Source organism: Chanos chanos, chromosome 10, assembly GCF_902362185.1.
Source record: "Chanos chanos chromosome 10, fChaCha1.1, whole genome shotgun sequence".
Lineage (NCBI taxonomy): Eukaryota > Metazoa > Chordata > Actinopteri > Gonorynchiformes > Chanidae > Chanos > Chanos chanos.
This window is the reverse complement of record NC_044504.1, coordinates 6,529,142-6,553,536: the sequence shown is the minus strand read 5'-3', so window position 1 is coordinate 6,553,536 and position 24,395 is coordinate 6,529,142. Positions and strand designations below refer to the sequence as shown.

General features: G+C 44.9%; 1 protein-coding gene across 1 annotated transcript; it reads left to right on the top strand.

Annotated features, from left to right (window-relative positions):
* Positions 1-413: 413 nt before the first annotated feature.
* On the top strand, positions 414-12,270 carry fhip1b (FHF complex subunit HOOK interacting protein 1B). Its single transcript, XM_030786785.1, has 12 exons — positions 414-547; positions 1,191-1,329; positions 1,625-1,887; positions 3,367-3,597; positions 5,490-5,735; positions 6,039-6,206; positions 6,612-6,691; positions 7,241-7,410; positions 7,616-8,974; positions 10,634-10,812; positions 11,341-11,503; positions 11,963-12,270. Exons 1-12 carry the CDS (start codon positions 419-421, stop codon positions 12,268-12,270), a joined length of 3,435 nt encoding a protein of 1,144 aa, XP_030642645.1. The 5' UTR covers positions 414-418.
* Positions 12,271-24,395: the final 12,125 nt, after the last annotated feature.

Below are 24,395 nucleotides of genomic sequence, written 5' to 3'. Positions count from 1 at the left end.
GTATGGAGTGGTGCAGGCTACAGACTGGATGACGGGGCTTTCTTGGAGAGCTGACCAGCCTCACACCCTCAGCTTGCCCACCTCGTTGCCTTGACAACCCTGATCATCGCTGTGGGCAATAGCAGAATCCCCTGCCCCCCCCCCCTTTTTTTTTTTTTTTTTTTTTTTTAAATTCTTTCTGTTCACATTCTTTCTGTTCAGTCTGACTCTCTCTCTCTCTCCCTCTTTTGGGCTCTTCACATCCCTTTGCACCTTCCCTTCCCCCTCTTTCCCTTTTCTTCTCCTCCTTTCCTCTCCTTCCTTCACTCTCTCCCTTCCCTCCCCCCCGTCCCTGATCTCTGTGCCCCTTTTTGTCCCGCCGCTCATAACCCTGCTGTATCTGCTTTGCCGAGTTCTGACCACTGATCTGTGAGCTAGGATGAGTTGGTTGAGCCGTTTGACGCCGCGGGGTCAAGGCGGTCGAAGCAGTCGGAATACGGCTCCGTCCAGCCCCTGCACGGCGGACCCAGAGACCTGCCTCATGGTGTTCGAGAATCACTGGAGACAGGTGGGGCAACAAAAGACACATGCGTGTCACCTACTGCCTGCAGCCCACACGTTTCCTCCACCTACTCACGTTTAACGCCAATACAAACGCTTACACACACACACACACACACACACGTGCACACACAAACACGTAGACGGTTGAGGGCTCTGAACGCTGAGTGGCTTTCTGTGGTAACGTGAGTGCAGAACAAAATCAATACTCCCTCTGCTCTCACACTGCTGTAGGACTACAGATCAATCTCTGTGTGTGTGTGTGTGTGTGTGTGTGTGTGTGTTACAGCCAGTCTGTACATCAGCCTGGGAGTTGCTGCTAGCTTCCATTATAAGAATGATGCCTATTCATGAGTGTGTCTCTGGATTTCTTATTAACCATTCTGTACACTTCCTTTCACATGCACACTCTCTCTGTGTCTCTCTCTTATGTCTACATACACCCACACACACACGCTCACAAAAACACACACACACACACCTTTTCATATGTCTATCCTGTTTGTGTATGACTTGCTGATTTGAGTCCTCCACTCGGTGTTGTCAGAGCAAACACCATTACACTGCACCTGGTAAACAACACGTCTTTCTTTTACAGCAGTAACAGAGACACTCGAACCCCCCCCCTCTTCTCTCTCTTTCTCTCACAGGTGTCCTGGGTTTTGGAGCAGCGTGAGCCGTCCGTGGGCGGGGGGGCTGACGACCTGACGGCTGTGCGGAATCACACAGATCAGATGTTGTGTCTGCTGGCAGAGGAGTGGCCTCAGGAGGCTGACGGAGACTCACCTGGTGAGAACGAACGGATATTAAAGTCTGCCTAAATCCCCAGGGGTGGAGGACATAATAGAAACATCCAACACTAAATGAATATTTGTTGAGTACTTGGAGATGTCTCATCCGTTCGCTTCAGAGCTATATTTCTTTTTAGAATGTTGTCTTTAAAGTTCTATTTACACCTGTCTTTCTAAAAACCTCCTGAGATTATTTCTGTTATCATATTTCTGTTGATAGCTGCATGTGTTCATTCTGACATGTTTCTTCTTCATTAAGAATGAAACTGATTTTTTTTTTTTTTTGTCTTTAGCAATGGGTCCCATTTTGGAGATGGTTGTGTCTGAGAACATTCTGGACCGGTTAGTTCAGTGGCACTTGAGGCGTGGTCTGGACCCTGACAGCCAGGGGGCGCTCTTAAAGCTGTTTGAGATGCTGATTGGCCAGTCCCATCAGCCTCTGCTTCAGCACAGCGCCGTTCTGCAGCCTCTGCTATGTCTCCTGGGTGCGTGTGGAGACCCTCAGCTGGGCTGCAGTCCAGCACTGGAAGCCAGCCTTGTGCTGCTCCTCAATCAGGTACGTGTGTGTGTGTGTGTAAGAGAGAGAGAGAATGAGTTATCTTAAACCAGGTTAATCTTACAACTAGGCGGTTCTTCATCCTCATCCACATTTTTAAAAGTGTGTAATCGCTTTAATGTTTTTTTTTAAGTAATAAACTACTTCAGGTCTGGTGATTTTTTTTTACCATGATTTGATCTGCTGTTGTCAAAACTGCTTTGTTATCTTAACAGCCCATTCTCTAGAGAAACTTGACAGTTGATCTGTGGGGTTAATGTACGCATAGCGTGTGAAGATGTTTCCCATGATTGACATACATTAGGGTTGTGCCCGAGTTGAGTCGGACTTGGCTGTTCATTATGAAGCTTCGACTGTTCCTTCCTTTTTATTAGGGTCATATAGACTCTCTGGCAGTCAGAAAATCTTTGGCCATGCGTTTCAGTGATCATTTCGACCACATTAACATAGTCAAATGCAACAGAGTCATGGGAGCATATATTTGAGCATTTAAAAATCAATAAAAGACAGCTGCATATGACGCAAGATTTGAATTGCCGACGTATAACGTCGGACTACCATGTGGATTTGTCGGAATAATGAGACAGGCAACATGTATTTCTGTTTAAATCAAGCTCTCATAGCCTAATTTTTTAATTTCACTTTAATCATTAAAAACGACGTGTAAATGAATAAATCAGTTAAACCATTTAAAATAAAGTCAAGGCATTGCCTGTTATGAAATAAGTGACATCTCTTCTTCAACAGGATAGGCCTACCTCTTTATTTCTCTTTGAACATAGAAACTAATAAACTATATTTTAAATTAGCCTTGTAAATAGACTTAGGGTTAGGGTTAGTGTTATGGTTAGTATAATAAATCTGCCCAGATAATTGCAGAATGGCCACCTAGCTGTGCAACTTACCCATTTCAAGTGGTTTGCCCTGTTCAATGTTGTTGAATGATAAGAAAATTCTTGCAAGCAGAGTTTACATTTAACATTGTTAGTGTTGTCCTTCAAAGTGAAATGGCACCATACTTTTCACTTCCTCTGAGACATGGTTGTAGCTCGCCTGGTTTACCAACCGCTTCACCACAGGTTTCAGCGCGTGTTGTCACGTGGATGTTTTTTTTTTTGTTTTGTTTTGTTTTTTGTTTTTTTAAACAAAGCACACCAGCTAGCGCTGTTAGAATATAAAAATTAATTGATGATTCCCCTTATTTATATTTCCCCATTGACATGTTATTCCTGTGCATTTTTGTAAGCGTCTGCTTCTTTGATATTGTTATTGTAATGAACACTGACAAAAAAAAGAAAAAGATCGCTTAACTTGAAGAATCTCAGTCGACTGACGGGTCTCTGTCTGGGGATTTGACTCATCAACCTTCAGGAGGCGGCCCTAACATTAAATTTATATTTATATATATATATATATAATGTATATATAAATTATCTATAAATGATAAAATGTGTGTGTGTATGCGTGTGCTGTCATCAGGTGTGTGTAACCATGGCGAGGCAGCCAGCCGTGCTGGAGATGCTGTTCCGCTCCGGACCGGTGCCACAGGGACCCACCAACTTACTGATCTTCTCCCTGCTGGTCCCCTTCATCCACCGTGACGGAGCCATCGGACAACAGGCCCGTGATGCCCTGCTCCTCGTCATGGCAACCTCCGCTAGCAACCACGCTGTGGCACGCTACATCGCTGAGAACTCTTACTTCTGTCCGGTGAGTGCGTGTGTGCGTGCGTGTGTGTGTGTGCGTGTGCGCGCACGCACATTTTGTTGCACAGAGTAGTTGTAGTGAGAACATGAGGGCTCTGGGTAAGGTGAAGGTGTGGAGGTTGTTTCTGACCATGGGGCTTGATGTTATGTTGTAATGCATCAGGTATGACATAACTATGTTCACCTCTGACCCAGACAGAACTGAAGAATTCTCTTCCTTTCAGATGCAAATGACTGATTGTAAACATCTTTATCTCTCTCTCTCTCTCTCTCTCTCTGACTGCAGTATGGAATAAAATTGTCTGGGGTCTTACGGTTAGATAAAGAGATACAATACTGTGCACAGTGATTTAAACATTTCTGAACATTCAGAGAACATTTCACACTGATGAAGACTTCTTTTAAGTATTCTTCAGTTCTCACAGGTGATTGAGTAGCTCCAGTCAGACTCTGAGGTCACGAGGCTCATTTGGATGTAACTGACACATTTTTTGCTTCACAGCTGAGTATCCACATGAGCATCATCCCCTATCTCTCTCTCTTTTTCTCTCTCTTTTTCTTTCTGTTCAGTTGGGCATGGAGGCAGCTGTCATTGCTGCAGAACTCTGACCAAAGAAAGCTTGTGTGTTGTGTTTTGAAGAGACAGTGTGTTGTGTGTGTGTGTGTGTGTGTGTGTGTGTGTGTGTGTGTGTGTGTGTGTGAACGCACATCTGTCTCACACAGAAGAAACAGTGCGTCGTTTGTGTTTTAACATGACTCAGAAATGTTTCAGATGCTTAGACAAGGACCATGCACATGTCCATCTCTCTCTCTCTCTCTCTCTCTCAGAGTAAACAGTCAGTGTCTGTGCTCTGAGTATCCTTTCTTCAGAAAGGCTTTGTGTATGAGTGTGTGTCTCTGTGCCTTTGCTCTTTAGAATCTCTTTGTGCTGTTTATATGCGGTGTTTTATCTTTGGCTCTTGTTTTGGTCCCTTGAGTATTGTGTGTGTGTGTGTGTGTGTGTGTGTTCGTGTTCATGTGTGTTGAAGGGAGGTCTTTGTTAATTCTGAATGAGGTGAATTATAGTGTATGTCAGTGTCCATGCACTGATACAATAGCCCTGCTTTCTTTACCCAGCGTCTTGTAGGACAAGCATGTGCCAGTTTTTGCTTTTTGAATTGTGATATTTTAATGTCGTCTGTTTACGTCATGGTTTTATTTGCAGCTCTGCTTTATTAATGTAATCTGTGCCTCTCCTTGGTCTCCCACCATTTCCAGTAACCTCGCCGCTCTCCCGTTATCTAATTTCTTCGTCGCCTGTTGTCTTCTCCTGTCCCCTCTTCTCTCTGTCCATTCGCTCTCCTCTTTTCCTTCATTAGTGTATTTTTTCACCGCTAATTTCTCATCTGACCTACTTAGAAAGAATGATCAGAGGCCTCATCTCTCACCAAGTGTATGTTGCTGCTAAATGATTTTTTTTTTTTTTCCTCTGTCTCCCTCCCTGTCTCTCTCTCTCCCCCTCTCTGTCTGTCTGTCGCTCTCTCTACAGTAGAGATGCACATATTTTAATTAGATTGTTTGATCTCTTTTGGCAACTGTGTTCAAGGCTTGTTTTTGTTTGTTTGCTAGTGTGTCTTGACTTTTAGGCTAACTCTGCATTTGTTGACTGACTGCTCATTTACATAAACTGACAACTATGAAGCTGATGAACCAGCATCTTCCTCAGACCTGACCCACTCTCTTCTGTCTGTCAGAATTACCTCCAGACCTCACCTGGCCAAGTCCTCCTCCTTTCAGATAGCTTACAGTTCTGTTATACCGTGCCTTTTTAATCTGTGAAATGTGCCCACTCCTCCTAAGCCAATATTTACCTTAATTCTCTTCACCCCTCTCTCTCCCTCTCTCCCCCTCTCTCAGGTGCTAGCCACAGGTTTGAGTGCGTTGTACTCTTCTCTTCCACGTAAAATCGAGGTGCGGGGAGATGACTGGCACGCCCTACGGCAGGAGGACTGGATGGGCGTGTCCTCTCTGGTGCTATTCATGAACTCTCTGGAGTTCTGTAACGCCGTGGTGCAGGTGGCGCACCCCCTCGTACGCAGCCAGCTCCTCGACTACGTCCACAACGGCTTCCTTGTGCCCGTCATGGGCCCCGCCCTGCACAAGGTGGGGCGGTTTGAAAAGAGAGCCTGTCGCCGGGCACGTACTCCCCGGTTTTTAGCGATGTGGTCTATAGCCGTGTGTCAGTTCGCTCAATAACGATAGCTAAAACACTGTTTCCATGCTAGTACGCTTGAACACACTGAAATACCAGTACTCCTGAATATGTAGCATACAGTCTGACACATTAGACACAGTCCGTGACAATGTTATCGACTGGAGATGGTCAGATTGACGATAAGCCAAAATAGAAAAGACAGGAGAGTTATATTCATTGTTTTCTCCTTGATTTCTCCCCTTCCCTTCCAGTCATCTGTGGATGAGATGATCGCAAGTACAGCGTACCTGGATCTGTTTCTGCGCAGTATCACAGACAAGTCCCTCCTCAAAACCTTCCTGCGTTTCATCCTGCTGCATCGCCATGACAACGACACAATCCTCGACACGCTGCTCACTCGCATCAGCAGCAACTCACGGGTCAGTTGGGGGGCGGGGCCTCAGAGCCCTCATCCACAGACAGTAACGTACACCGTGTTAGACCTGACTGGTCAGGCTGACCCGGGGAATGTATTGCTTTTGTTTTGTTTTGTTTTTTCCCCATATTTTATTCTGGAGTTTGTCTGGGACACTCAGTGTATTTTAGAGCATGTAGAGCATTAAGCAGAAAATGGACATAGTGTTGTGTAATAAACAAATGACTCCTTTCAAATTCTTCTGGAGCCATTAGCTTCGCAAAACCTTAAACGTACGAATGTGTTGTGTTTGCCTGTGTGACTGTGTGTTTGTGTTTGTGTTTGTGTTTGTGTGTGTGCGTGTGTTCACTCATGTTTTTCTCTCTCTCTTTTTCCTCCTCTCTCTCTCTCTCTCTCTCTCTCTCTGTAGCTATGCATGGTCTCTCTTAGTTTGTTCAAGACTCTGCTCTCGCTTAACTGTGAGGACCTCATGCTCCAGCTCGTTCTCAGGTACTCTGTGTGTGTGTGTGTGTGTGTGTGTGTGTGTGTGTGTGTGTGTGTGTGAGAGAGGGTTTTCTGGATTTCTGTGTATTGAATATCTTACACATGTTCTTGTGTCCAGCCAGTGTCTAATCATGTGGCATATTATAGTATTGTCGATTCTTGTTGTGACCAATGACTGCTGTTTCACAAGAACAGTATCAGTGTCCAAGACTTGGGTGGATATTCCTGAGCTCTAACTTTTCTTATTTAGCATTCCTTGCCATAAAGCTTCAAATGCCAAATCACATTCAAATGGAATAGAGTTGTTATGTAACAGAGCTAAGGCCTCGGGTGTCATTCACAACCAGGCTAATACCACATTAATGACATAGCATCGTGTAGACAGCAAATGTAGAACGACCACGTAACAGTGCAGTGGTTTTGAAAACAACAGGTTCATAGGGTTCTTACGTTGTTATTTTGACATTTTTGTTCAGTCACGCTGCAGCTTATATACTTAATGTACAAAGCTTTTTTTCATTCTTCTTTAAGCTGTAACGTGTGTGTTTTACACAGGTATCTGCTGCCGTGCACACACGTGATGCTAAGTCAGCGGCGTGCGGTCAGGGAAACTGACCTCTATGGCAAATCTGCCGATAAGTTCCTGTCGCTTATCCCGGAATGCTGCCGTCTCGCCACAGCGCCCTCTAGTGACCGAGAAGACGAACCTCCTTTTTGGGGCAAGGGTTAGTAAACAAACACATACTTAAAATTTCAGTTTAACAGACCCATGTAGACATACAAACGTCACACTGGTCACAAAAATAAAGGTGTATTCAGTATGTGCAGATATTTAAAAATTGCATATGAACAGTCAAGCAATGGTTTAGATGCCTTTTCATTGGGTATTGCATCTATCACAATGCTCTCTTTGCATTTTTGTCTCTCTAGTATTGGGCAGCCCCAGTTCCGAGTCTCCAGTTCACCCAAAACCCAGTACGCCGTCCCGCCTGGCCCTGTTTATCCGCCAACAGAGTACTGGAGGCGTTACTAACTCCTCCCCTAGTTCTGAAAATGCCCCTTCCTCCCCCCGCGCAAGTCCTGCCTCCCCCCTGTCCCCAGACAGCCCCATGCACCAGTCGTTGGGGGACACTTCAGAGTGCGATTCGGGCTACCTGGAATACCTCCGGGACGCCCGCAGGGGCATAGAGCTCTGTTCCTGGGCCTGCCGCGATTGGTCTGCCCCTTACGACGGAGAGAACCCTTCCCCGAACTCTGTCCCCCCGCCCCCGCCTCCGCCCACGGCTAACCCGTCCCTCGTCCTGGTCCCGGAGCACTTCTCTCTCCAGGGAAGCGGGGGAGGTCCGGAGCAGAGGGCGGCTGCCGCCCGAGCGGAGTGGAGCAACTCGGACCGGGACAGCGGGGAGTGGGACGTCACCATCAGCAAAAACTGTATCAGCCTCACCCCGCGCTCCAAGAAACGAAGCCTGCTCCCCAATCCTGCCGCTCCGCCGCCGAGCGCAACCTCATCGTCGCCGCTGCCGTCGTCGATCACCTCCGCGTCGTCCGCATCAGTGCAGTCTGTATCCCCTCTCATGTCCTCCGGCTCCTCTCAGCCCCTCTACAACGGCACCGGGCAGGCGGACGTGTGTGCCGACGCCTCCGACGGAGGAATGGAGGTGAAGAAGGTGAAGAGAGACTCAGATGTGAACGGAGGATCAGGAGAACCAGGACAGAACGGAGGTATGGACACAGGCCTCTCCGAATCATGTTTGCCTCTGCCAGGGGGTTATGGTGACTTCCAGGGAAGCGCGGTCGGGTCTGTCACGAACCCCTCAACGTCTCAGGTTCAGTCTGCGCCACCTCCACAGCCTCCACCCGCAACGCCGGCCACCTCTGCCCAGGAGACTCAGCCCATCGAGGGCCAGCAGTCTACCTTAGCCCCAGGCACCACCGAGGCCTCCAGCAGCCGGGGGCTGGAGTCAGTAGAAAGGCTGATCGAGGAGCTTTTGGAGCAGGAGCCGACGGACTCGCCTCAGCCCGGCGACTCCAACGGCCAGGGCATCAGCATCGAGGCCTTCCACCAGGAGCTCCGAGAGCTAGAGGAGCGTGTACGTGAGAGGAGGAACATGTCCCGGAACCTCGAGGAGACTACACGAGAACCTATGTCAATCCCGAATAGTCGAGATGAGGAGTCGTGTACACTGGAAGCTGAGCAGGGAACTGGAGAATCCAGAACAGAGAGCTCTGCTGTGGGGGTGTACAGCCCTGCAAGACCCCTGGGGCAACCACTGGCCCAACCATACACAGGTACTAACAGAGGCAATTGGAATGAATTGATATCACTGGAACATCACACCTTCAGTGCATAGTCCTACAAGTCCCTCTGGTCTGAAATAATTAGAATTATAGCATACAAGAGCAGACACGTTGGATTAGATTAGTAGCTAGGCAGCATAAATAAAATATCAGTGTGTGTGTGTGTGTGTGTGAGGCCACGGCTGTGATGAGAGCTAACTCTGAAATGTGAATGTGAGCATGGATATTTGTCGGTTTGCTTTCTCAGTATTTCGAATATATATTTTTTTCAGATTATGGGATTAAATTAGGATTAAATAAAATGAAACAGGGAGAGTTTTAGGATTTTTCCAAACGAAAGAGGGTCTTTTAATTACTGGATAAAACCCTGATAAATGAAAAAGGGAAGAAAAACAGATGTATGTCTAATCTAATCTAATCTGCTTTAATGAAATGGAAGACAAGGTTAGACAGTGAATGTCATTTCACAGTTGAAGCTCAGAGGTTCAGCGTTGGCAGTAGTAAAATGAAAACGTAGTTGTCTTTCTGTTTGACTGGATTCCCTGGTTTTTTTTTTGTTTGTTTTTTTTATTATTATTGTCTTTTTTTTTTGATGTCTGATGCTCATTTTGGGTGGGGTTTGTTTGTGAACCAAAAGCTTAGTCTGCGTGGTTGTGCTTTTTCTGCTGGGAAGCATTATAAAGGACCGGCAGCAGGAAAGACAGGCTGCACATCAGATTGCCACAGCTATTTTTGGCAAGCAGACTGTGAGCTTTCTGCAGTGATGAAAATCCTGGAAAAGTGGTAGAATAGTGAAGCATCCCAAGCCGGAAAAGATGATAAATACTGAACAGCTTGTGGAAAAGTCATGGAAACTCATCTAATCATTTTTTTTTTCACATTCATTTGCACTTGTTTATTTAGATAATATTTTAACCTGTGATTTAAACTACTAGCCAGGATTCACTCATGTGTCTAGATTCAACTCAAATGGCAACTCGGACAAGTACCAGATGTTCTGACTCACTGTGTTGACATCTGGATTGAACCAAAACTGGTCAGGAAAATGTTGGAGAAAGTCTGGCAAAGTTTTGAAATTTGTCATTGGATTTGAAGCCAGCAGATGGCACTGTTGAGCCTCTGTGCTTCTCAAAGCAGGTCGTGACAATAATTGAAACAGCAGAGTAATGATAAATGATGTGTCATGATAGATCAAGGGAAAAAATGAACGTTCTGGGCCGCTGACAGTTCCAAAACAAATTTCCATCTTAGTAATAGTAAAATGTATTGCTACGTATGCCTTGCTTCATTTGATCTTTCAGAGAATATAAGATAACACTTTATTAATCCCCAGGTGGGGAAATTTGGGTGTTAATAGCAGCGGAAAGGAGGAAAGGCAGGTGAAGAAGTACAGATAAAAAATGCAATACAATAAATATGATATACGATAGCATAAAAACGTAGTAGTGAGCAATATTTTGAGCACAAACAACAACAAAAGTGCACAAGCTCTACATGTAGTGTAAAAGGTGCAAAGACCTATGGTGCAAAGGTCTCTGTCAAAGTGGGAATTTTATAGAGGGGCGTCTCAGGGATATTTACCATTTAAGACCCTAGTGTTTCTCTGATCCTCTCTGTGTGTGTGTGTGCGTGTGCGTGTGTCTTTTTCAGGTCCTTTTATAACGGTGCTGTTCTGTAAGTTGGAGAACATGATGCAGAACTCTTTGTACGTGAACATCCTGCTGACAGGCATACTCTTCCAGCTGGCCTGCTATCCCCAGCCTCTCCTGCGTTCCTTCCTGCTCAACACTAACATGGTCTTTCAACCCAGCGTCAAATCGCTCATTCAGGTAACACATTAACCACGCCCACGGCGTCCAAATTGCTCACGCTGGCGACGCGCTCCCTTACCCCGGAATCCAGTCACTTAAACACAGACGCATTATGCCGTCTCCCACTGCAAGCCAAGTCACTCAAAACAGCCAGACAACACAAAACTGCTCAGTGTCAAATTACTGATCCACCCAAAATGCTCAAAATAACCGCGTGTTGCAACAGGTGATCGGCATCATGCTGAATCACCATGCAAATACTCAGCATAATTGGTCAAATTTATCACGAAGTGGGAGACCAGTGAATAATTTGGTTTTAATTAACATTCAGGCTGTCAAACTGGAGCCGTCAGGAAAAACTGGATCGGATATACTGTTGAGTTTCATTATCTCTGCCTTTGAGTTTTGTATATTGTCCTATATAATAGTCTTTTTGCCTTCATTTAACAGCAATTAACAGTCAGTAGGTGCCCAGTGAAGATCAATGGATCTCTCTCTCTCTCTCTCCCCCTCTCTTTTTTTTTTGTTTTTTCACCTCATCCTCAGGTTCTAGGTTCGGTAAAGAACCGCATTGAGGCGTTCGCGGCGGCGCACGAGGACTTTCCGGCCATGCTGAGGAAGGCTCGGCGTTTTCTGGCGGCCCGAGGGAAACTGGATTGGACGGACTCTCCCATGGCAGTGCCCAACCTCCGCAGATCTGACTCTTTTGGTGAGAGAGAGAAAGAGGGAGAGGAGGCAAGCAAAGGAGACTGATAGACCATAAAAGTGAAGGAAAGAAAGGAGTCCAATGGAACGTAGTCACAGTGATGCAGCAGGGGGCAGACATAATGATGAGACATTAAGAGCACAGGCATCAGTCAGTCTTTACCTTCTTATCACAGCTCCACAGCTCCACTTACCAGAGTGTGCATTTCTTAGAAACTGGTCAGTGTTTGTCAGCATGCTACAGCTGTATTACTGGCCTGACTTAGGCTAAGTCAGGCACCATGAGTCTCAGTAGACTTGATCTTTATCTTTACTGTTAAACACACAGACACACGCGGGCACACACACACACACACACACTCACAAAGATACATGCATGGACACACAACCCTCCTGGTAATTCATGTAGCAATGAATGTAGCAATTTAGTATCTCTCTGTCTCTCTCTCTCTCTTACTCTCAGTGAAGAGCAGAAAACCATCCCTGGGTGACCTGATCCTGCGGCACACCAACAGCCCCACGCGAGCCCGCCACGCCGCCCAGCTGGCCCTCGCCCACGTGAGGGACGGCGGCCAGTCTCTTCACAGCGCCCTGTTCCGGGGGGGCGGGGGAGGGGCCTCTGGGCTGGAGAGGCAGGCGGAGGCGCTGCGAGTGAAAAACGCCGTCTACTGCGCCGTCATCTTCTCCGAGTTCCTCAAAGAGCTGGCGGCGTTGGCACAGGAACATGCCGTGGCCCTGCCGTACCCGCCCAGTCAGGGCTCTGAGGAGTGACCCACGGGGGCGGAGGGGGCGGCGGGCGGAGGTGTCTGCCGTGATCCCGGACCGTCCTCTGGGGCTTTTGAGGGCGTGGGGGCTTTTGAGGATTTTTTTTTTTTTTTTTTTCGGATTTAAAAAGGGGTCTTTTCTACGATTGAGAGTGATCAGTGAACGTAATCAGCACGAGGGTGAGAGAGGTGTAATCGAAATGTGTGTCAAAATCTAACTGTGTCTAAAACTCATCCCGGTGACCAACCGGGACAGACGGTTAAGCTTTAGGAATTTCTATATCGTGTACATAGATATAAAAATGAAGTATTTATGTGTAGAGTGTTTTTGTACACTCTGTAATACTCTGCGCAGCCTTTGTTTATAGAGGAATACGGCTGTATGTTCACACAGACATACTCACACTCCGTACAACTCTGTGGGGTTTCACAAAGATTTATTTGAAATTGGGAGGTAGAAGAACATGTATACTTACACTCATGGTGTTGGGTGCTTCCTTCTCTTGCACACACACACACACACACATACACAACATACTGTGGACCAGCGAGGAGGAACAGTTATTTTAAATCAGGATTATTGGTGTGACAACGCCATTCACATTTTTATCAGCTTAAAAATGCCTTTTTTTTTTTCTTTTTTTTTATATAGAATTGCTTTGTAAGACAACACTGATGTAATTAGCCTATCATCTCTGACCGTCTCTAAAAAAAACAAACAAACAAAAAAACGCTGTCTATTGTCACCTCTTGTTTGGGAGAATTTGAAGGAGGAAAACACACACAAAAAAAAGAAAGAAAATTTCAAATAGCCAATCAATTGTCAACTTCTTTGCAAAATCCTGTCTTCTGAACAAACTGTGTTTACCTGTTCCCTGAAGAAGAGATTTGCAGTTGAGTCTCTGATGTAACAGGAAGTGCACCAGCCAGTTGGTGCTAACCATCTCAAGAGACATCCTCCTTTTTTTTTTTAAACGAAACACCTCCTTGTCTCTTCAAGCACTCAGATATATAATCTTGAAATGTTGCTTTTTATTTTATCTTATGTGATCATTTTTGTTTGAATTTAATCTTTCCTTTTATCTCAATATATGGATGCATATCAATGACATAAGTGGGTGAAAGAGGTTTGGGTGTGGGTGTGTGTGTGTGTGTCCAGTAAGGGGAGAGAGAGAATTAGATACATGCCCGTATTTTCTGTCTTTAAGCTGAAGATGTACCTGATGTTGTACGAATGTATGTTGAATCCGTAATGCTCCCTGTGAACGAACTGAGAAAGAGAAGACGGCGAGCACTCTCTTAGCATGGCACTAGAGCACCTCCACTTTCCTTAAATACCAGGCCAAGAGGAGAAGAGCTATTACAAGGGTGCTCCTCATAACGAAATCAGTTTCCATCATCCTTTTCTCCCATTGTCTCCCTCTTCTCACTAACGGAGTCGTTTAAAGTCCCCAAACACATCCCCTTTCACCTGGTTGAGTTTTGGATTTTCTAGTGTTAGTGCTGCCGTTCCTAATTCTTTATAGTGTTTTGAGACGCCACACAGTATTTTGGTGTTTTTTTCCCCGGTTGCCAAGACACTTGTCACTTTAATGTCAGTTAGATGGAAGGATGTTTACCACATGTGAGTGTGTGATGGTGGTGTGTGTGTCATCTGCTCTCTTACAGTCCCTTCCCTTTGTCTTTCTTTCTCACCTGACTCTAACCTGTTTATCACCATATCACAAGGAAGAAACTCCAGCTTTCGTCCATACCCCAAATCCCTCCAAGATTTCAGTCTTTTTACAAGTCATACAAGCCATATAACTTTTTTTTCTCTCTCTCTCTCTCTTCTCCCGTTTAACTTTTGTGCTTAACTTTTGTTTTATTTAAGCTCACATCTGACATTTGAGAAAAATTGAACGTTTTGAAGGTCTTTTGCTCCAGGGACTTTTAAAACATGCCAATTACGTTAGATTTGGTAGAGAAATGCAGATATTTTTTTCTGTCTGTTTATTCAGCCATTAATCTGTCTCTTCTCTCATTTTCATCATTTGTCTGTCCTCCCTTTTCCCTATAATGACAATCCGTTCTGGAAATGAGGTGTGTTTGACATTTTTAGAAGGGCTGCTTCATGCACGTAGAGGTTCGTATGTGTGTGTTTTTTGCTAGATTGTAACGAGCAAAGTGCCATTTTGTGTTCTTAGACATCACTTTCAGCCCTTGGCTTATTCGGCCGGTCGGTTTACTTCCGAAGTATCGCTCTCGGATTGGTTTCAGAATGGCGTCGGCCTAAGCCTTCATAACCAGAAAGAATCAACTCACTCGTGCGTTCCCTGGGTAGAAATGAAAAAGAGCGATAGCCATGGAAAGTTTGCGCCTAACGATACAGTTCATCCATTACGTCTGTTCATGTCTCATCTCAGGAGCCAGCAGTGACAGCGCGATCTGTCCGATCAAGACCTAGTACATTCAGCACTTTTGCGCTCAGATTGGCGTCAATAAACGGACGCGGCCGCCGAGACGGCTCCGCGCTGCTCCCTACGTTTGCACATTCATCAAGAAGAAGCCTGTAAACGCAGCCAGTAACATAACCTCACACTGTCCTGAGTGCAAGTGTGTGTGTGTGTGTGTGTGTGTGTGTGTTATGGGTGCGCAAATGAATTTGTGTTTGGCGTTCTCTGTGTGCTCAAAAGCTGCCATTAAGACAGCGCGTTCTGTCTAATTCAGAGCTGATCCACTTTTTTGACGGGACATACTTGATTCAAGCAGTATTCAATCGATTTTTCTTTCTTTCTTTCTTTTTCTATTTTTTGTGAACGGTTCATTGATCGACTTTTTGATCTTGTTCATAATAGAATGATGTGCATGCATGTACCCCAAAAATATTTTTAATTGTTTTTTTTTTTTTTTTTTTTAATTTTAGTTTGCTTTATATTTTCCTGTATTGGCATCTGTCTTTTTTTTTTTTTGGTCTGCATTTTCTTCCTCTTGTTCTTCAGTTGAATGGAGAGGTGTGCTGTGAGGACTTTCTGGCTTGTAATCTATGCAATCCGGCCACCGATGTTCCTCTAGCTGTGTGGAGATGGACTGAGCCCAGTGTACATAACATCTGTAAGCTGATGTGAAGAGACACTGTAGAAACCAGAGATGACACCAGGAACCTAATGGACTCAGTAGAGACACATGCAAAATAATGAATGTTGTCAGAGATATTTTTCTATATTTAAAATGAAGAGGTATGAAAAAACAAAAACAAAAACAAAGAAAACGAAAACGAAAAAAAATCAAATGTTAAACTTTGGGTAAAACCTGTAAGAAAGACTAAAAGGGAATGTTTTTATTAATTTATAAATGTTTTACCTAGCCATACACACGCCTGTGTCATGATCTTTGCATTTACATCTCACTTTTGTCTTCTCGTGTTTGATATTCTTGACTCTTGAGTTACTTACACCTGTTTTGAAAATGCAAAAATAGAAAATCTCCGTTTTCTTATAGATTTGTTTTGAACAAGCTTCCTGTGCAGCACCACCTCATGACCGCAGTCTGCTGGTGTTTGTTTTCCTCAGTTAAATAGAAGGTCGTGGTCTGTTACGATTCGACAACGAACATGGAAATTAGACATTTCAAACAGTTCTCATGAAGGTTAGGAAATAACACAGTTTAACCTTTTGGAGAAGAAACTTTTAGGCGAGAGTACAGGTTCAGTATGAGAGTGTGCTTGAGGAAGAGAAGAGCAGAGATGGTGGATAAACCCAGTCAGAATCACAACACATCTATACTCACTCTCTCACACAGGGGGCCTGAAATTAGCAACCATCCCTGTAAATGGGTTAGTGTGTCACTTCATCTGCTTGGAACCTTGATGTCTGATTAGCTAAGGTCACTGTATCAAGTTTCGTCAGGGCAAGCGGGTGTCAAATGGAAGAAACGGCACAGCTGTGAGTAGGACAGTGTGATCAGCAACTCACTCACTCACTCAGATGTTCAGCGATCACGTGTGAGTGTAGCAGGGGGCAGGAGAACATAAGGGTGTATCTGAGAAAGATGATTGTGTGTGTCTGTTTTAAAACAGTTAACAAAGGTGGAATATGTTTTAAACACACACAATCACCCATCCACTTCCTCACATATGTATGAGGTGTACATATGTTTGTTATTGACAATGAAATGCCTGTGTTATAATGCCAATTATCAAAAATCCTCTCAGACAAATTATAGCCACTAAACTAGAAAAAAATATAACATACAAGAGCAGTTGGTCACACAGCATATGTTTGAACTTTGTCAAAATTTTCTGAAATAGATTTTAATTTTTCAAAACATTTTTCAAATTTTTTTCAGGAACAGAGACTTGTTTGCGTCGTCGCTGATACTGTATTTTATGTTATTCAAGAGTACAAGTCCTTCTCAATTTGTTATAAGTTGTTTTTGTTCTTGTGTGAAATTTGACAGCACAACATCACAAATGTGTTTCCATTGGAGTGTTCTCCAGGAGTACACAATGGAATATTGAGGATAGGCAACAAAGTATTAAAACAACTTGTAGATTGTAACACAGGCCCCCATGAAAGAGTTACTGCTTCCTGTCTGCCTTCCCGCCATCATCAGACAGAGGAGTGTGTGTGGGTTGTGCGTTTGAAGAGAGAAAGCATTGGCTAAAAGGGAAAAAGGCCGGCTGTCTGTCTCGAAGGAAATGTAATTACTGTCGTCATGGTACGCTATTGTGACGCTGTTAAGAGTCCATTCAAGCAGTTTTTGTCTGACTCACTGCATTTCCCTCTCTCTCCAATCAAAAGAATAAGAGTTCGTCACAATTATGTGTCTGCTGAAGTGATGTGTTTATAGACTGTAACATAAATGTATTCAGGCTCTTCGAATGCGTATTACCATCACAATATGGCTTGAAATGACATTCTTTATCGTTATTTCTCTGTCATTTATTGTGGCTGTCATCACTTTAGCAAGCAGGATGTGATAAGGAAAGACATGTTTACCCAACTGCCCAGAAGTCTTTATTACTGCAATATACTTTTGGGTCTGGCCTCTGAAAAAGAAAAAGAAAAAAGTATATTTAAAGATAAGCGCAGGTACGATGCTGCTTTAATTCATATTTTAGTAAGTGCACAGGAACTACTCTAGGAAAGTTGTTGTTGTTGACTGCTGTCTCCAAGCAACGCTTAGATGACCAACAAGTTAGGTTGGGGAGGGAAAAAAAAAAAAGATCTGTGTTACCTTAGAGAGACTGTGTAACGCAGTCGTGTGCAAGTGGCCTCCTGGACAGGTAAGTCGACTCTCAACTCCTCTTCAAAGCGAACAATTTAAACTTGTATCTAAAGCAAGACAGAGTAGTTCCAACATTTCTAACTGGGTTCACTGAGTTCTCTGGCACTGTAGCACAGTTTGTGCAATGACTGGGTTGACTTGTTTTCCTAAACTGTGAACCTTTTGGGATTAAAAGAATAAGGATCCGTTATCCCCGAGGGATTTGTTAAAGCAGGTACCCTAAATCTAAAAATGATGTCTAAAAATGTAATCTGTTATTGACTTCATACCATGTGTTTCACTGGAAGTGTGACTTGAAAGAATGAAAGGTTTAGCCTTATGTTTTTATGTTGGCCATGACTGTTGGCCATGTGTATGTACAACACTGATAAGAACACTGTAGTAATCTTGCTCTGAGATTTGTTCATTTGAATGATGTTCAATTTTGTGGATTCATTTGATGATTGATTCTCCCTCTCTCTCTCTCTTTCTTACCCCCACCAACACAAACACACTCCCTCACTCACTCCTGTGTTGTTACCTTTGTTCTTTGTCATGAATTAAATATTAGAGCTGTGAGGAGATGTGTAACGTCATACTCTCGAGATAGGGACCTGAGAAGGGTGGGGGTGTGTGTCAATTTTGCAGTAACGCTCCAGCTTTAAAGGCTTTCTCTGCCTCCCCCATACACTCTCTCCTTTCCTTTGCCTCTGCCTGCCTGTTTGCATGTGATGTGTTTATCAAGATCTCATTACATGGTTACTCTCTCTGCTGACACTACCTCTCTATCCTGGATGTTTTCACTTCTCAGTTCAGTTTCTCTCACTCTCTTTCTCTCGTTCCTGGTGTTTCTCTCATTTGCCGCCTTTATCCTCTCCTCACAGTTTTTGACCTTGTCTCACATCTTTCTTCCACCTCTAGCCATCTGAATACCCCCTTCCACCTGTTCGTTCTTCCCCTTGGTACTCAGTGACCAGGTCTTGAGCTCTTGTGCGTATCATATTTCTTCAGTTCTCCTCCTGTATTTTTTATTGTAGCAACAGACACGCAGACAATGGGTCTTTAATAAGTACTTTGTCATTTCAGGGAATGTCAAGTTTTCACCTTTTTCACCATAATGGTTTAAGCTGAGTTACCGCCATCAAAACTTGTATAGCTATTGTAGACATGGTTGCTATTGTCAGTTTCTGTTTAACCTCTTTGTACCTTCCAAAAAAGAAAGACAGGGGCATTGATGATTTAAAGACTTCTGAGGTATTGGTTCAGTATTTTAGTCTGTATTTTCTGATTGTTCTATAAGAAATCAGTGAGTGCAAACTAAGGAGTTCAACTTATTTGCCACTAATTGCATGGTAACCTCTCTGTTATAATCCACTTCAGATTTAGACCAGTGCATCAGATGCTCAAATAAAATTAATCAACTATCAAAAGATTTGATGTTTAATATTACATTGATGCGTGGGGGTCTGAGAATAAGAACAGCAGGAAATGCAGCTGTTAGCACTCCCACTCCCAATCTCTCTCTCTCTCTCTCTCTCTCTTTCTCTCCCCCCCCTCTCTCTGTCTGTCTGTCTGTCAGACACAGGTCAGACAGACACAGTTGATTGGCAAATTCAGGAAAGCTCAGAAAGGGCCATGATTGCCTAAAAGGTCACTACCTTTACTCATACACTAGGTGGCAGTATCACATCGACCAGCTCAACGCTAACCCATGTGGCACAAAGGGTGCATAGCAATCTTTCCTGCCAAGTTTAATATCCTGTTCTTATCTATGTATACTGTGTGTATTTGTTATTAGATGGTCCATCACAGACGTGCTAACACTGGTAAGGCTGAAGGAATACTGACAGACAATCAGCTTTATGTAGCTCAGCTTTGAACACTTTTAATCACAGTTAACTTTACATCGCACTGTTTCCTGTCCCAAATTGCTAAGAGGGATGATATTCAAGACTCTTTAAATTGACAATTATCTTAACCCCAATACCTTAAATTAATTTTTGTCTCTCTATCTGTTCTGTCCGCAGCTCCACAGAGGCAGGATTCATTGCTATCTCGGCTCTAACCGGTACGGAACTGCCTCTTGTGTTGTGTCATGATGTTGGTTGGATCCCCAGTGAGCAGCAAAGGGTCACCCAGCACTTCACCTCTGCCTCTGCACAGCTCACTGGCACAGTCTGACACAGACACCTCAGAGGAGACTAAGCATTCTCCAGATTCACAACCTCCACCCTGCTGGGCTACACAGGCTCTGCGTGACCTGGCGGGTTGCGAAACAGAACTCAGGCATCTGAGAGAACGGCAGATAGCCGAGACAGGGCTAGTGAGGAGAGGTGTGGAGCGTGCGTTGCTGGGGGCTCATAGGGAGGAGCGTCGCTTGCTGGAGCGGGTGGAGCAAGACCACCGCGACACACAGCGCAGGCTAGAACAAGTACAGAGGGAAAATGAAGCTGCCGCCAAAATAGGCCAATCTCTGGTGGAGCAGCGATTGCAGAAAGTTGCCTTACTGAGGGATCAGATACAGAAGAGAGGCGATGATCGGACCGGGGATGCAGTTGAGGGCGAAGAAGATCTGAGGCAGGATCAGCTGCTGAAGAGTGTGGCAGAGATGTTACAGCCTTGGGAGATCTCCCTCGCACTTAAGCGTGTCTCCTTTAAACCCAGTGCCCAGCCGAAAGCTATCACCTTTGGTGAGATCAATGTGCAGGATCACACCATCAGTCTTCCTGTTGGCGGTTGTGGGCCACTGGGACAGTTATGTTCCATCCATGCAAATGAGGTGTATTGTGGAGGACCAGATGGAGAGGGAAGGAGCACACCTGATGCAGCAGGGCCTGGACAAGGGCAAGTCGTGATGATGTCAAAGAGTGGAAGGGGCCTGAGGGTAGTCCGGAAGATAAGCCTGTCTGGTCGCTGTGATGAGGAGTCAGGGGAGGAAGTTAAACCGCTGTCCCCTAAATCACATTCCTGGCCCCTAAAACAAGATCTTTGTGAACATGACTCCTCCCAGGAGGAAGAGTTAGAGTCATCCACATCTGAAATGAAAGGGGATGAGGTCTTTCTGGCTGTACCAGCATTCCTCAGCAATGGGGAGTCAGATGGAGAGGATACTGGTTATCGTCGAAACGGAGCAGTCCGACCTCTCACTTCACGGGGAGAGAGAAAGCAGCGAGAATTTTCCCCATCTCCAGAGCGAAGTTGCCAAGAACACAGGAGCTGGCATTCACAAAGGACTGATCGCCAGGATAAAGAGACAGATACAGTTAGGGTGAAGCAGACCTCACCCAGAGTGACCCCCAGATTCGGTCACTGGAACCTACCATCCTCTCGGAGCCCCAGGGAAACCCTCTCCAGCCAAAACTTTCCGGACACCTCATCACGTGGCCACCCTCGTTCTCGCCTGAGTGTGTGTTCAGATGATCACACCCATGGCCGCACACCATCCCCAACGGACAGTGTGGATTCTGGCTACACCTTCATCGTCAGCTCTCCCAGGGACTATACCACCAACCTGACTTCCGATACTCGCCGTTCCAAATCCACCGCTGACCTTTCCCAGCAAAAGCCTCCCCACATTATTGGGATCAAGGGCGAGCAGTCTGGCCTGTGGAGGGTAAATAGGAGCCGTCTGACAGCATTGTCCAGGTCACCCAGCCAAAAGAATAATAAAGTGTCAAGAACCGTGTCCTATCCCAGTCCAGCGAATCCCTGTCCAAAGCATTCCCAGCAGCACACCAGTGTAAGGCGCCTCTGTGGTGTGTCACGCTCTCTCTCTATGTCTGTTATAGACGGTTCATCACATGACAGATTCGACATTAAACAATGCGCAAGGCAACAGCAGCCCCGGGACAGGGGCATACTAAGAGGGGAGAGGAGTGAGCCAGCTTTGTTGGAGCATGAGGAAAACGTTGGACTTTCAGAGCCCAGTGAGGTTCGACTGGTGCGTCAGTTTGGTAAACAGGGATCAGGCCGTGCTGACTTTACCCTGCCCAGTGGCATCCATGCCACGCTGCAAGGCCAGCTCTTCTTGGTGGATTGTGGGAATGCTCGGATTCAGGTAACTGACCCATGTGGCAACGTGTTGCAGCAGGTTATATCTCCAGGCAACGACCCAGGAGGCTCATCACATCGCTGCCGAAACTACTTTGATGTGGCTGTAAACGCCAAGGGGCTAATCGCTTTGAGCTGTGCGGCAGAGCGAGCTCTCCTGGTTTTTAGCCGGCACGGGCGACTCCTGCAGACCTTTGGAGGAGGGTCCTATGTCAGTGGGGTTCCCCGAGACGAACTTGAAGCTCCAAGGGGAGTGACAGTCACACAGAGTGATGAGTTCCTAGTTGCAGATATCCGCAAGGGTACCCTAACTGCAATGAAGCTCGAGCCCAAGACTGGCTCCAGGCTGGAGCGCACAGTTGTGACTGATTTCTGCAGACCGTACCTGGTAGCAGCATGTCAGACCTCAGGCTTAGTGGCAGTGTCAGAGAGGGGTAACGAGACAGGGAGGGAGCCCTGTGTGAAGGTTCTTGGACCGGGATGGGACACACTGCGGATCCTGGGTGTCTGTTCAGGTTTGGGGCCAGTTCTTTCGAGCCCCTGGGGCCTTTGCATTGACCAGGATGGAGCTGTGCTCGTGGCAGACTGGGCTCAGTACCACTGCGTAGTTCTATACCCAGCTGAGGGAAGAGGCCGGGCCATTATAACGCAAGGATTAAGCAGCCCTCGTGGACTGGCCCTGTTGCCTGATGGCCTTTTGGTTGTGTCTGATAGCATGCACCACTGCATGAAGATCTACCGTTATAAATGAACAAATGCTGAAGCTAAGTTTTTTCATTTGTGCTTCAAAATCCAGCAATGCAAACTAATGAGCTGCTGAACTTGATGAACTAATATAGTTTTTTTGTTTGGTTGGTTGTTTGCTTTTTGCGCTCCAGATTCACAAACCTTTCTCTGTTTCTAAACTTACTTACTAAATTGAATGTCTTGACTTATATTCACTCAGTATCTCAGTGTATGAGGTGTCTCTGAGGATTATTAAACTGTAATGTCAAGACATAGTCTACAGAGGGCAATTTTGAGCCAGTAGGGCATATTTTCCATCTTTTGCGGAATCCGCACAGGAGGCTTTGTGTTTTTAAATGGTTAAAAACAAAACTTAAAGGGATGTACAATCATAGCATTTAGTCTTTACCACACATGAGATATCAGACATTCTTACAGGTTTTTTCCCTTTGGAAATGTGTGTATGGGCAGGGTAAATATTTTCCTGCTTACCTTTTAGCTTGGATAACTGTGTAAGTCTTGGAAGTTTTTTTGGTTTGTTTGTTTGTTTCCAACTATATAATGAGAGAATGGAAAATTTATTTTTCCAGGACCTGGCATTTTGTTCAGGATAAAGTTTTGCTTTGGTACCAAATTTCATTCTTGTTACATTTTCACAATGACACCATTGCTGTGATGTGACAAGTTACTGTTGCATATCTACAGTCTTCCTGTAAAATGCAATCTTAAGAAGCTTCCCAAGAATTTCTTTGGAATCCTTAGCATGTCACAGGAATTTTCTTCTACAGTGGTTCTAGAATGTTGAGTCAGAATCGAGATTTTACATTCTCAGCCTTAAGAGCCTCCCACACCCACCTTGAGCGATGTACCATGACTAACTAACACACATCATTTGCTCCCCTTGGGCCTGTCTCGAAGGAAAACTCAGTACATTGGCCAGTTCCCAGAATACAGGATAGATGTTGTTTAATAAAAACAACATCTGCTTGCTCAGATCCACTCACTTGCCCAGATTACCAGTGACATATTTAGATGGTGATTGTCAGCCCTTAAAATAAGTGTGCTTATCGTGGATCAATCATTTTCTTCGCAATTTTCCTTCACTTAAAGAGTACTTTCTTAAAGAGGGTGTTTTTCTCTTGTGTTCAGTTGTCTCAAAATGTACTACCACATTGTTTGTCAGAACACACACAGCTTTGCCTGAAGAGCTTTTAGTGAAGTGTGACTGTGCGTGTGTGTGTGTATGTGTGTATATGCATGCGTGTGCGAGGGAGAGAGAGAGGGAGAGGGAGGGGGGAATGGAATGGAATAAATTTGCAGTACTAAGAGCCAGAAGAAAGTATAAATGTAGTCAGAAGCAGATATACACATACATATTCCTGCACCCCCACAAATGTACCAAGTCTTTAGAATACTTGCTCCTACATGTCTGTCACATTTAATGACCTTTGACAGAACAGGAGTCCGAAGACCAGTCACCATCTATAAACAGAAGTTTGTTGTCTTGTTTTGTTTTTTTTTCTTTCGACCATGTCAAACACGGGTGGGGGTGGGTGTGTGAGAAAGAATGAGCAGAACTCAGGTGGAAGCAAGAGAAACATATCACACAAACCAGTTCCACCAGTTCCATCAGCATTTGTGGGCAGGTGAAGTACAAGTAGATGCATAAAAAAACCCCTCTTTTTACTTTTTGAATTGAAAAAAAACATACACACACACAAAAAAAAAACTAAATGTAATATACACGACCCTTTGAGATTGATTTTAAGGTTCATTCAAAAGCACAAAGATTTCCCACAATGCTCTCTCACCCCCTCCTCGTCTCAGTGTAAGAGAGCTTTTTTTAAGCTGGCAAAGCAAAGGGTTACACATGCTTTCTCTGATATGTATGCAAGCAGCCACCAAAATCTTTTTTAACAATTCAGACAGCATACTATTGTCAAGAAATAGGACACGCTGGCAGGAAGGCACTATTCATTAGATTTTTTTTCAGCAACTCCTTGGACATCTGTTGGTAAGTGCTTTTAACAGAAGCGGGAGAGCGTTGTTCTTATCCAAGGCGCCATGGCCAGTTTAATCTCTGGGACTCTCAACCACAGACGGTAAAGA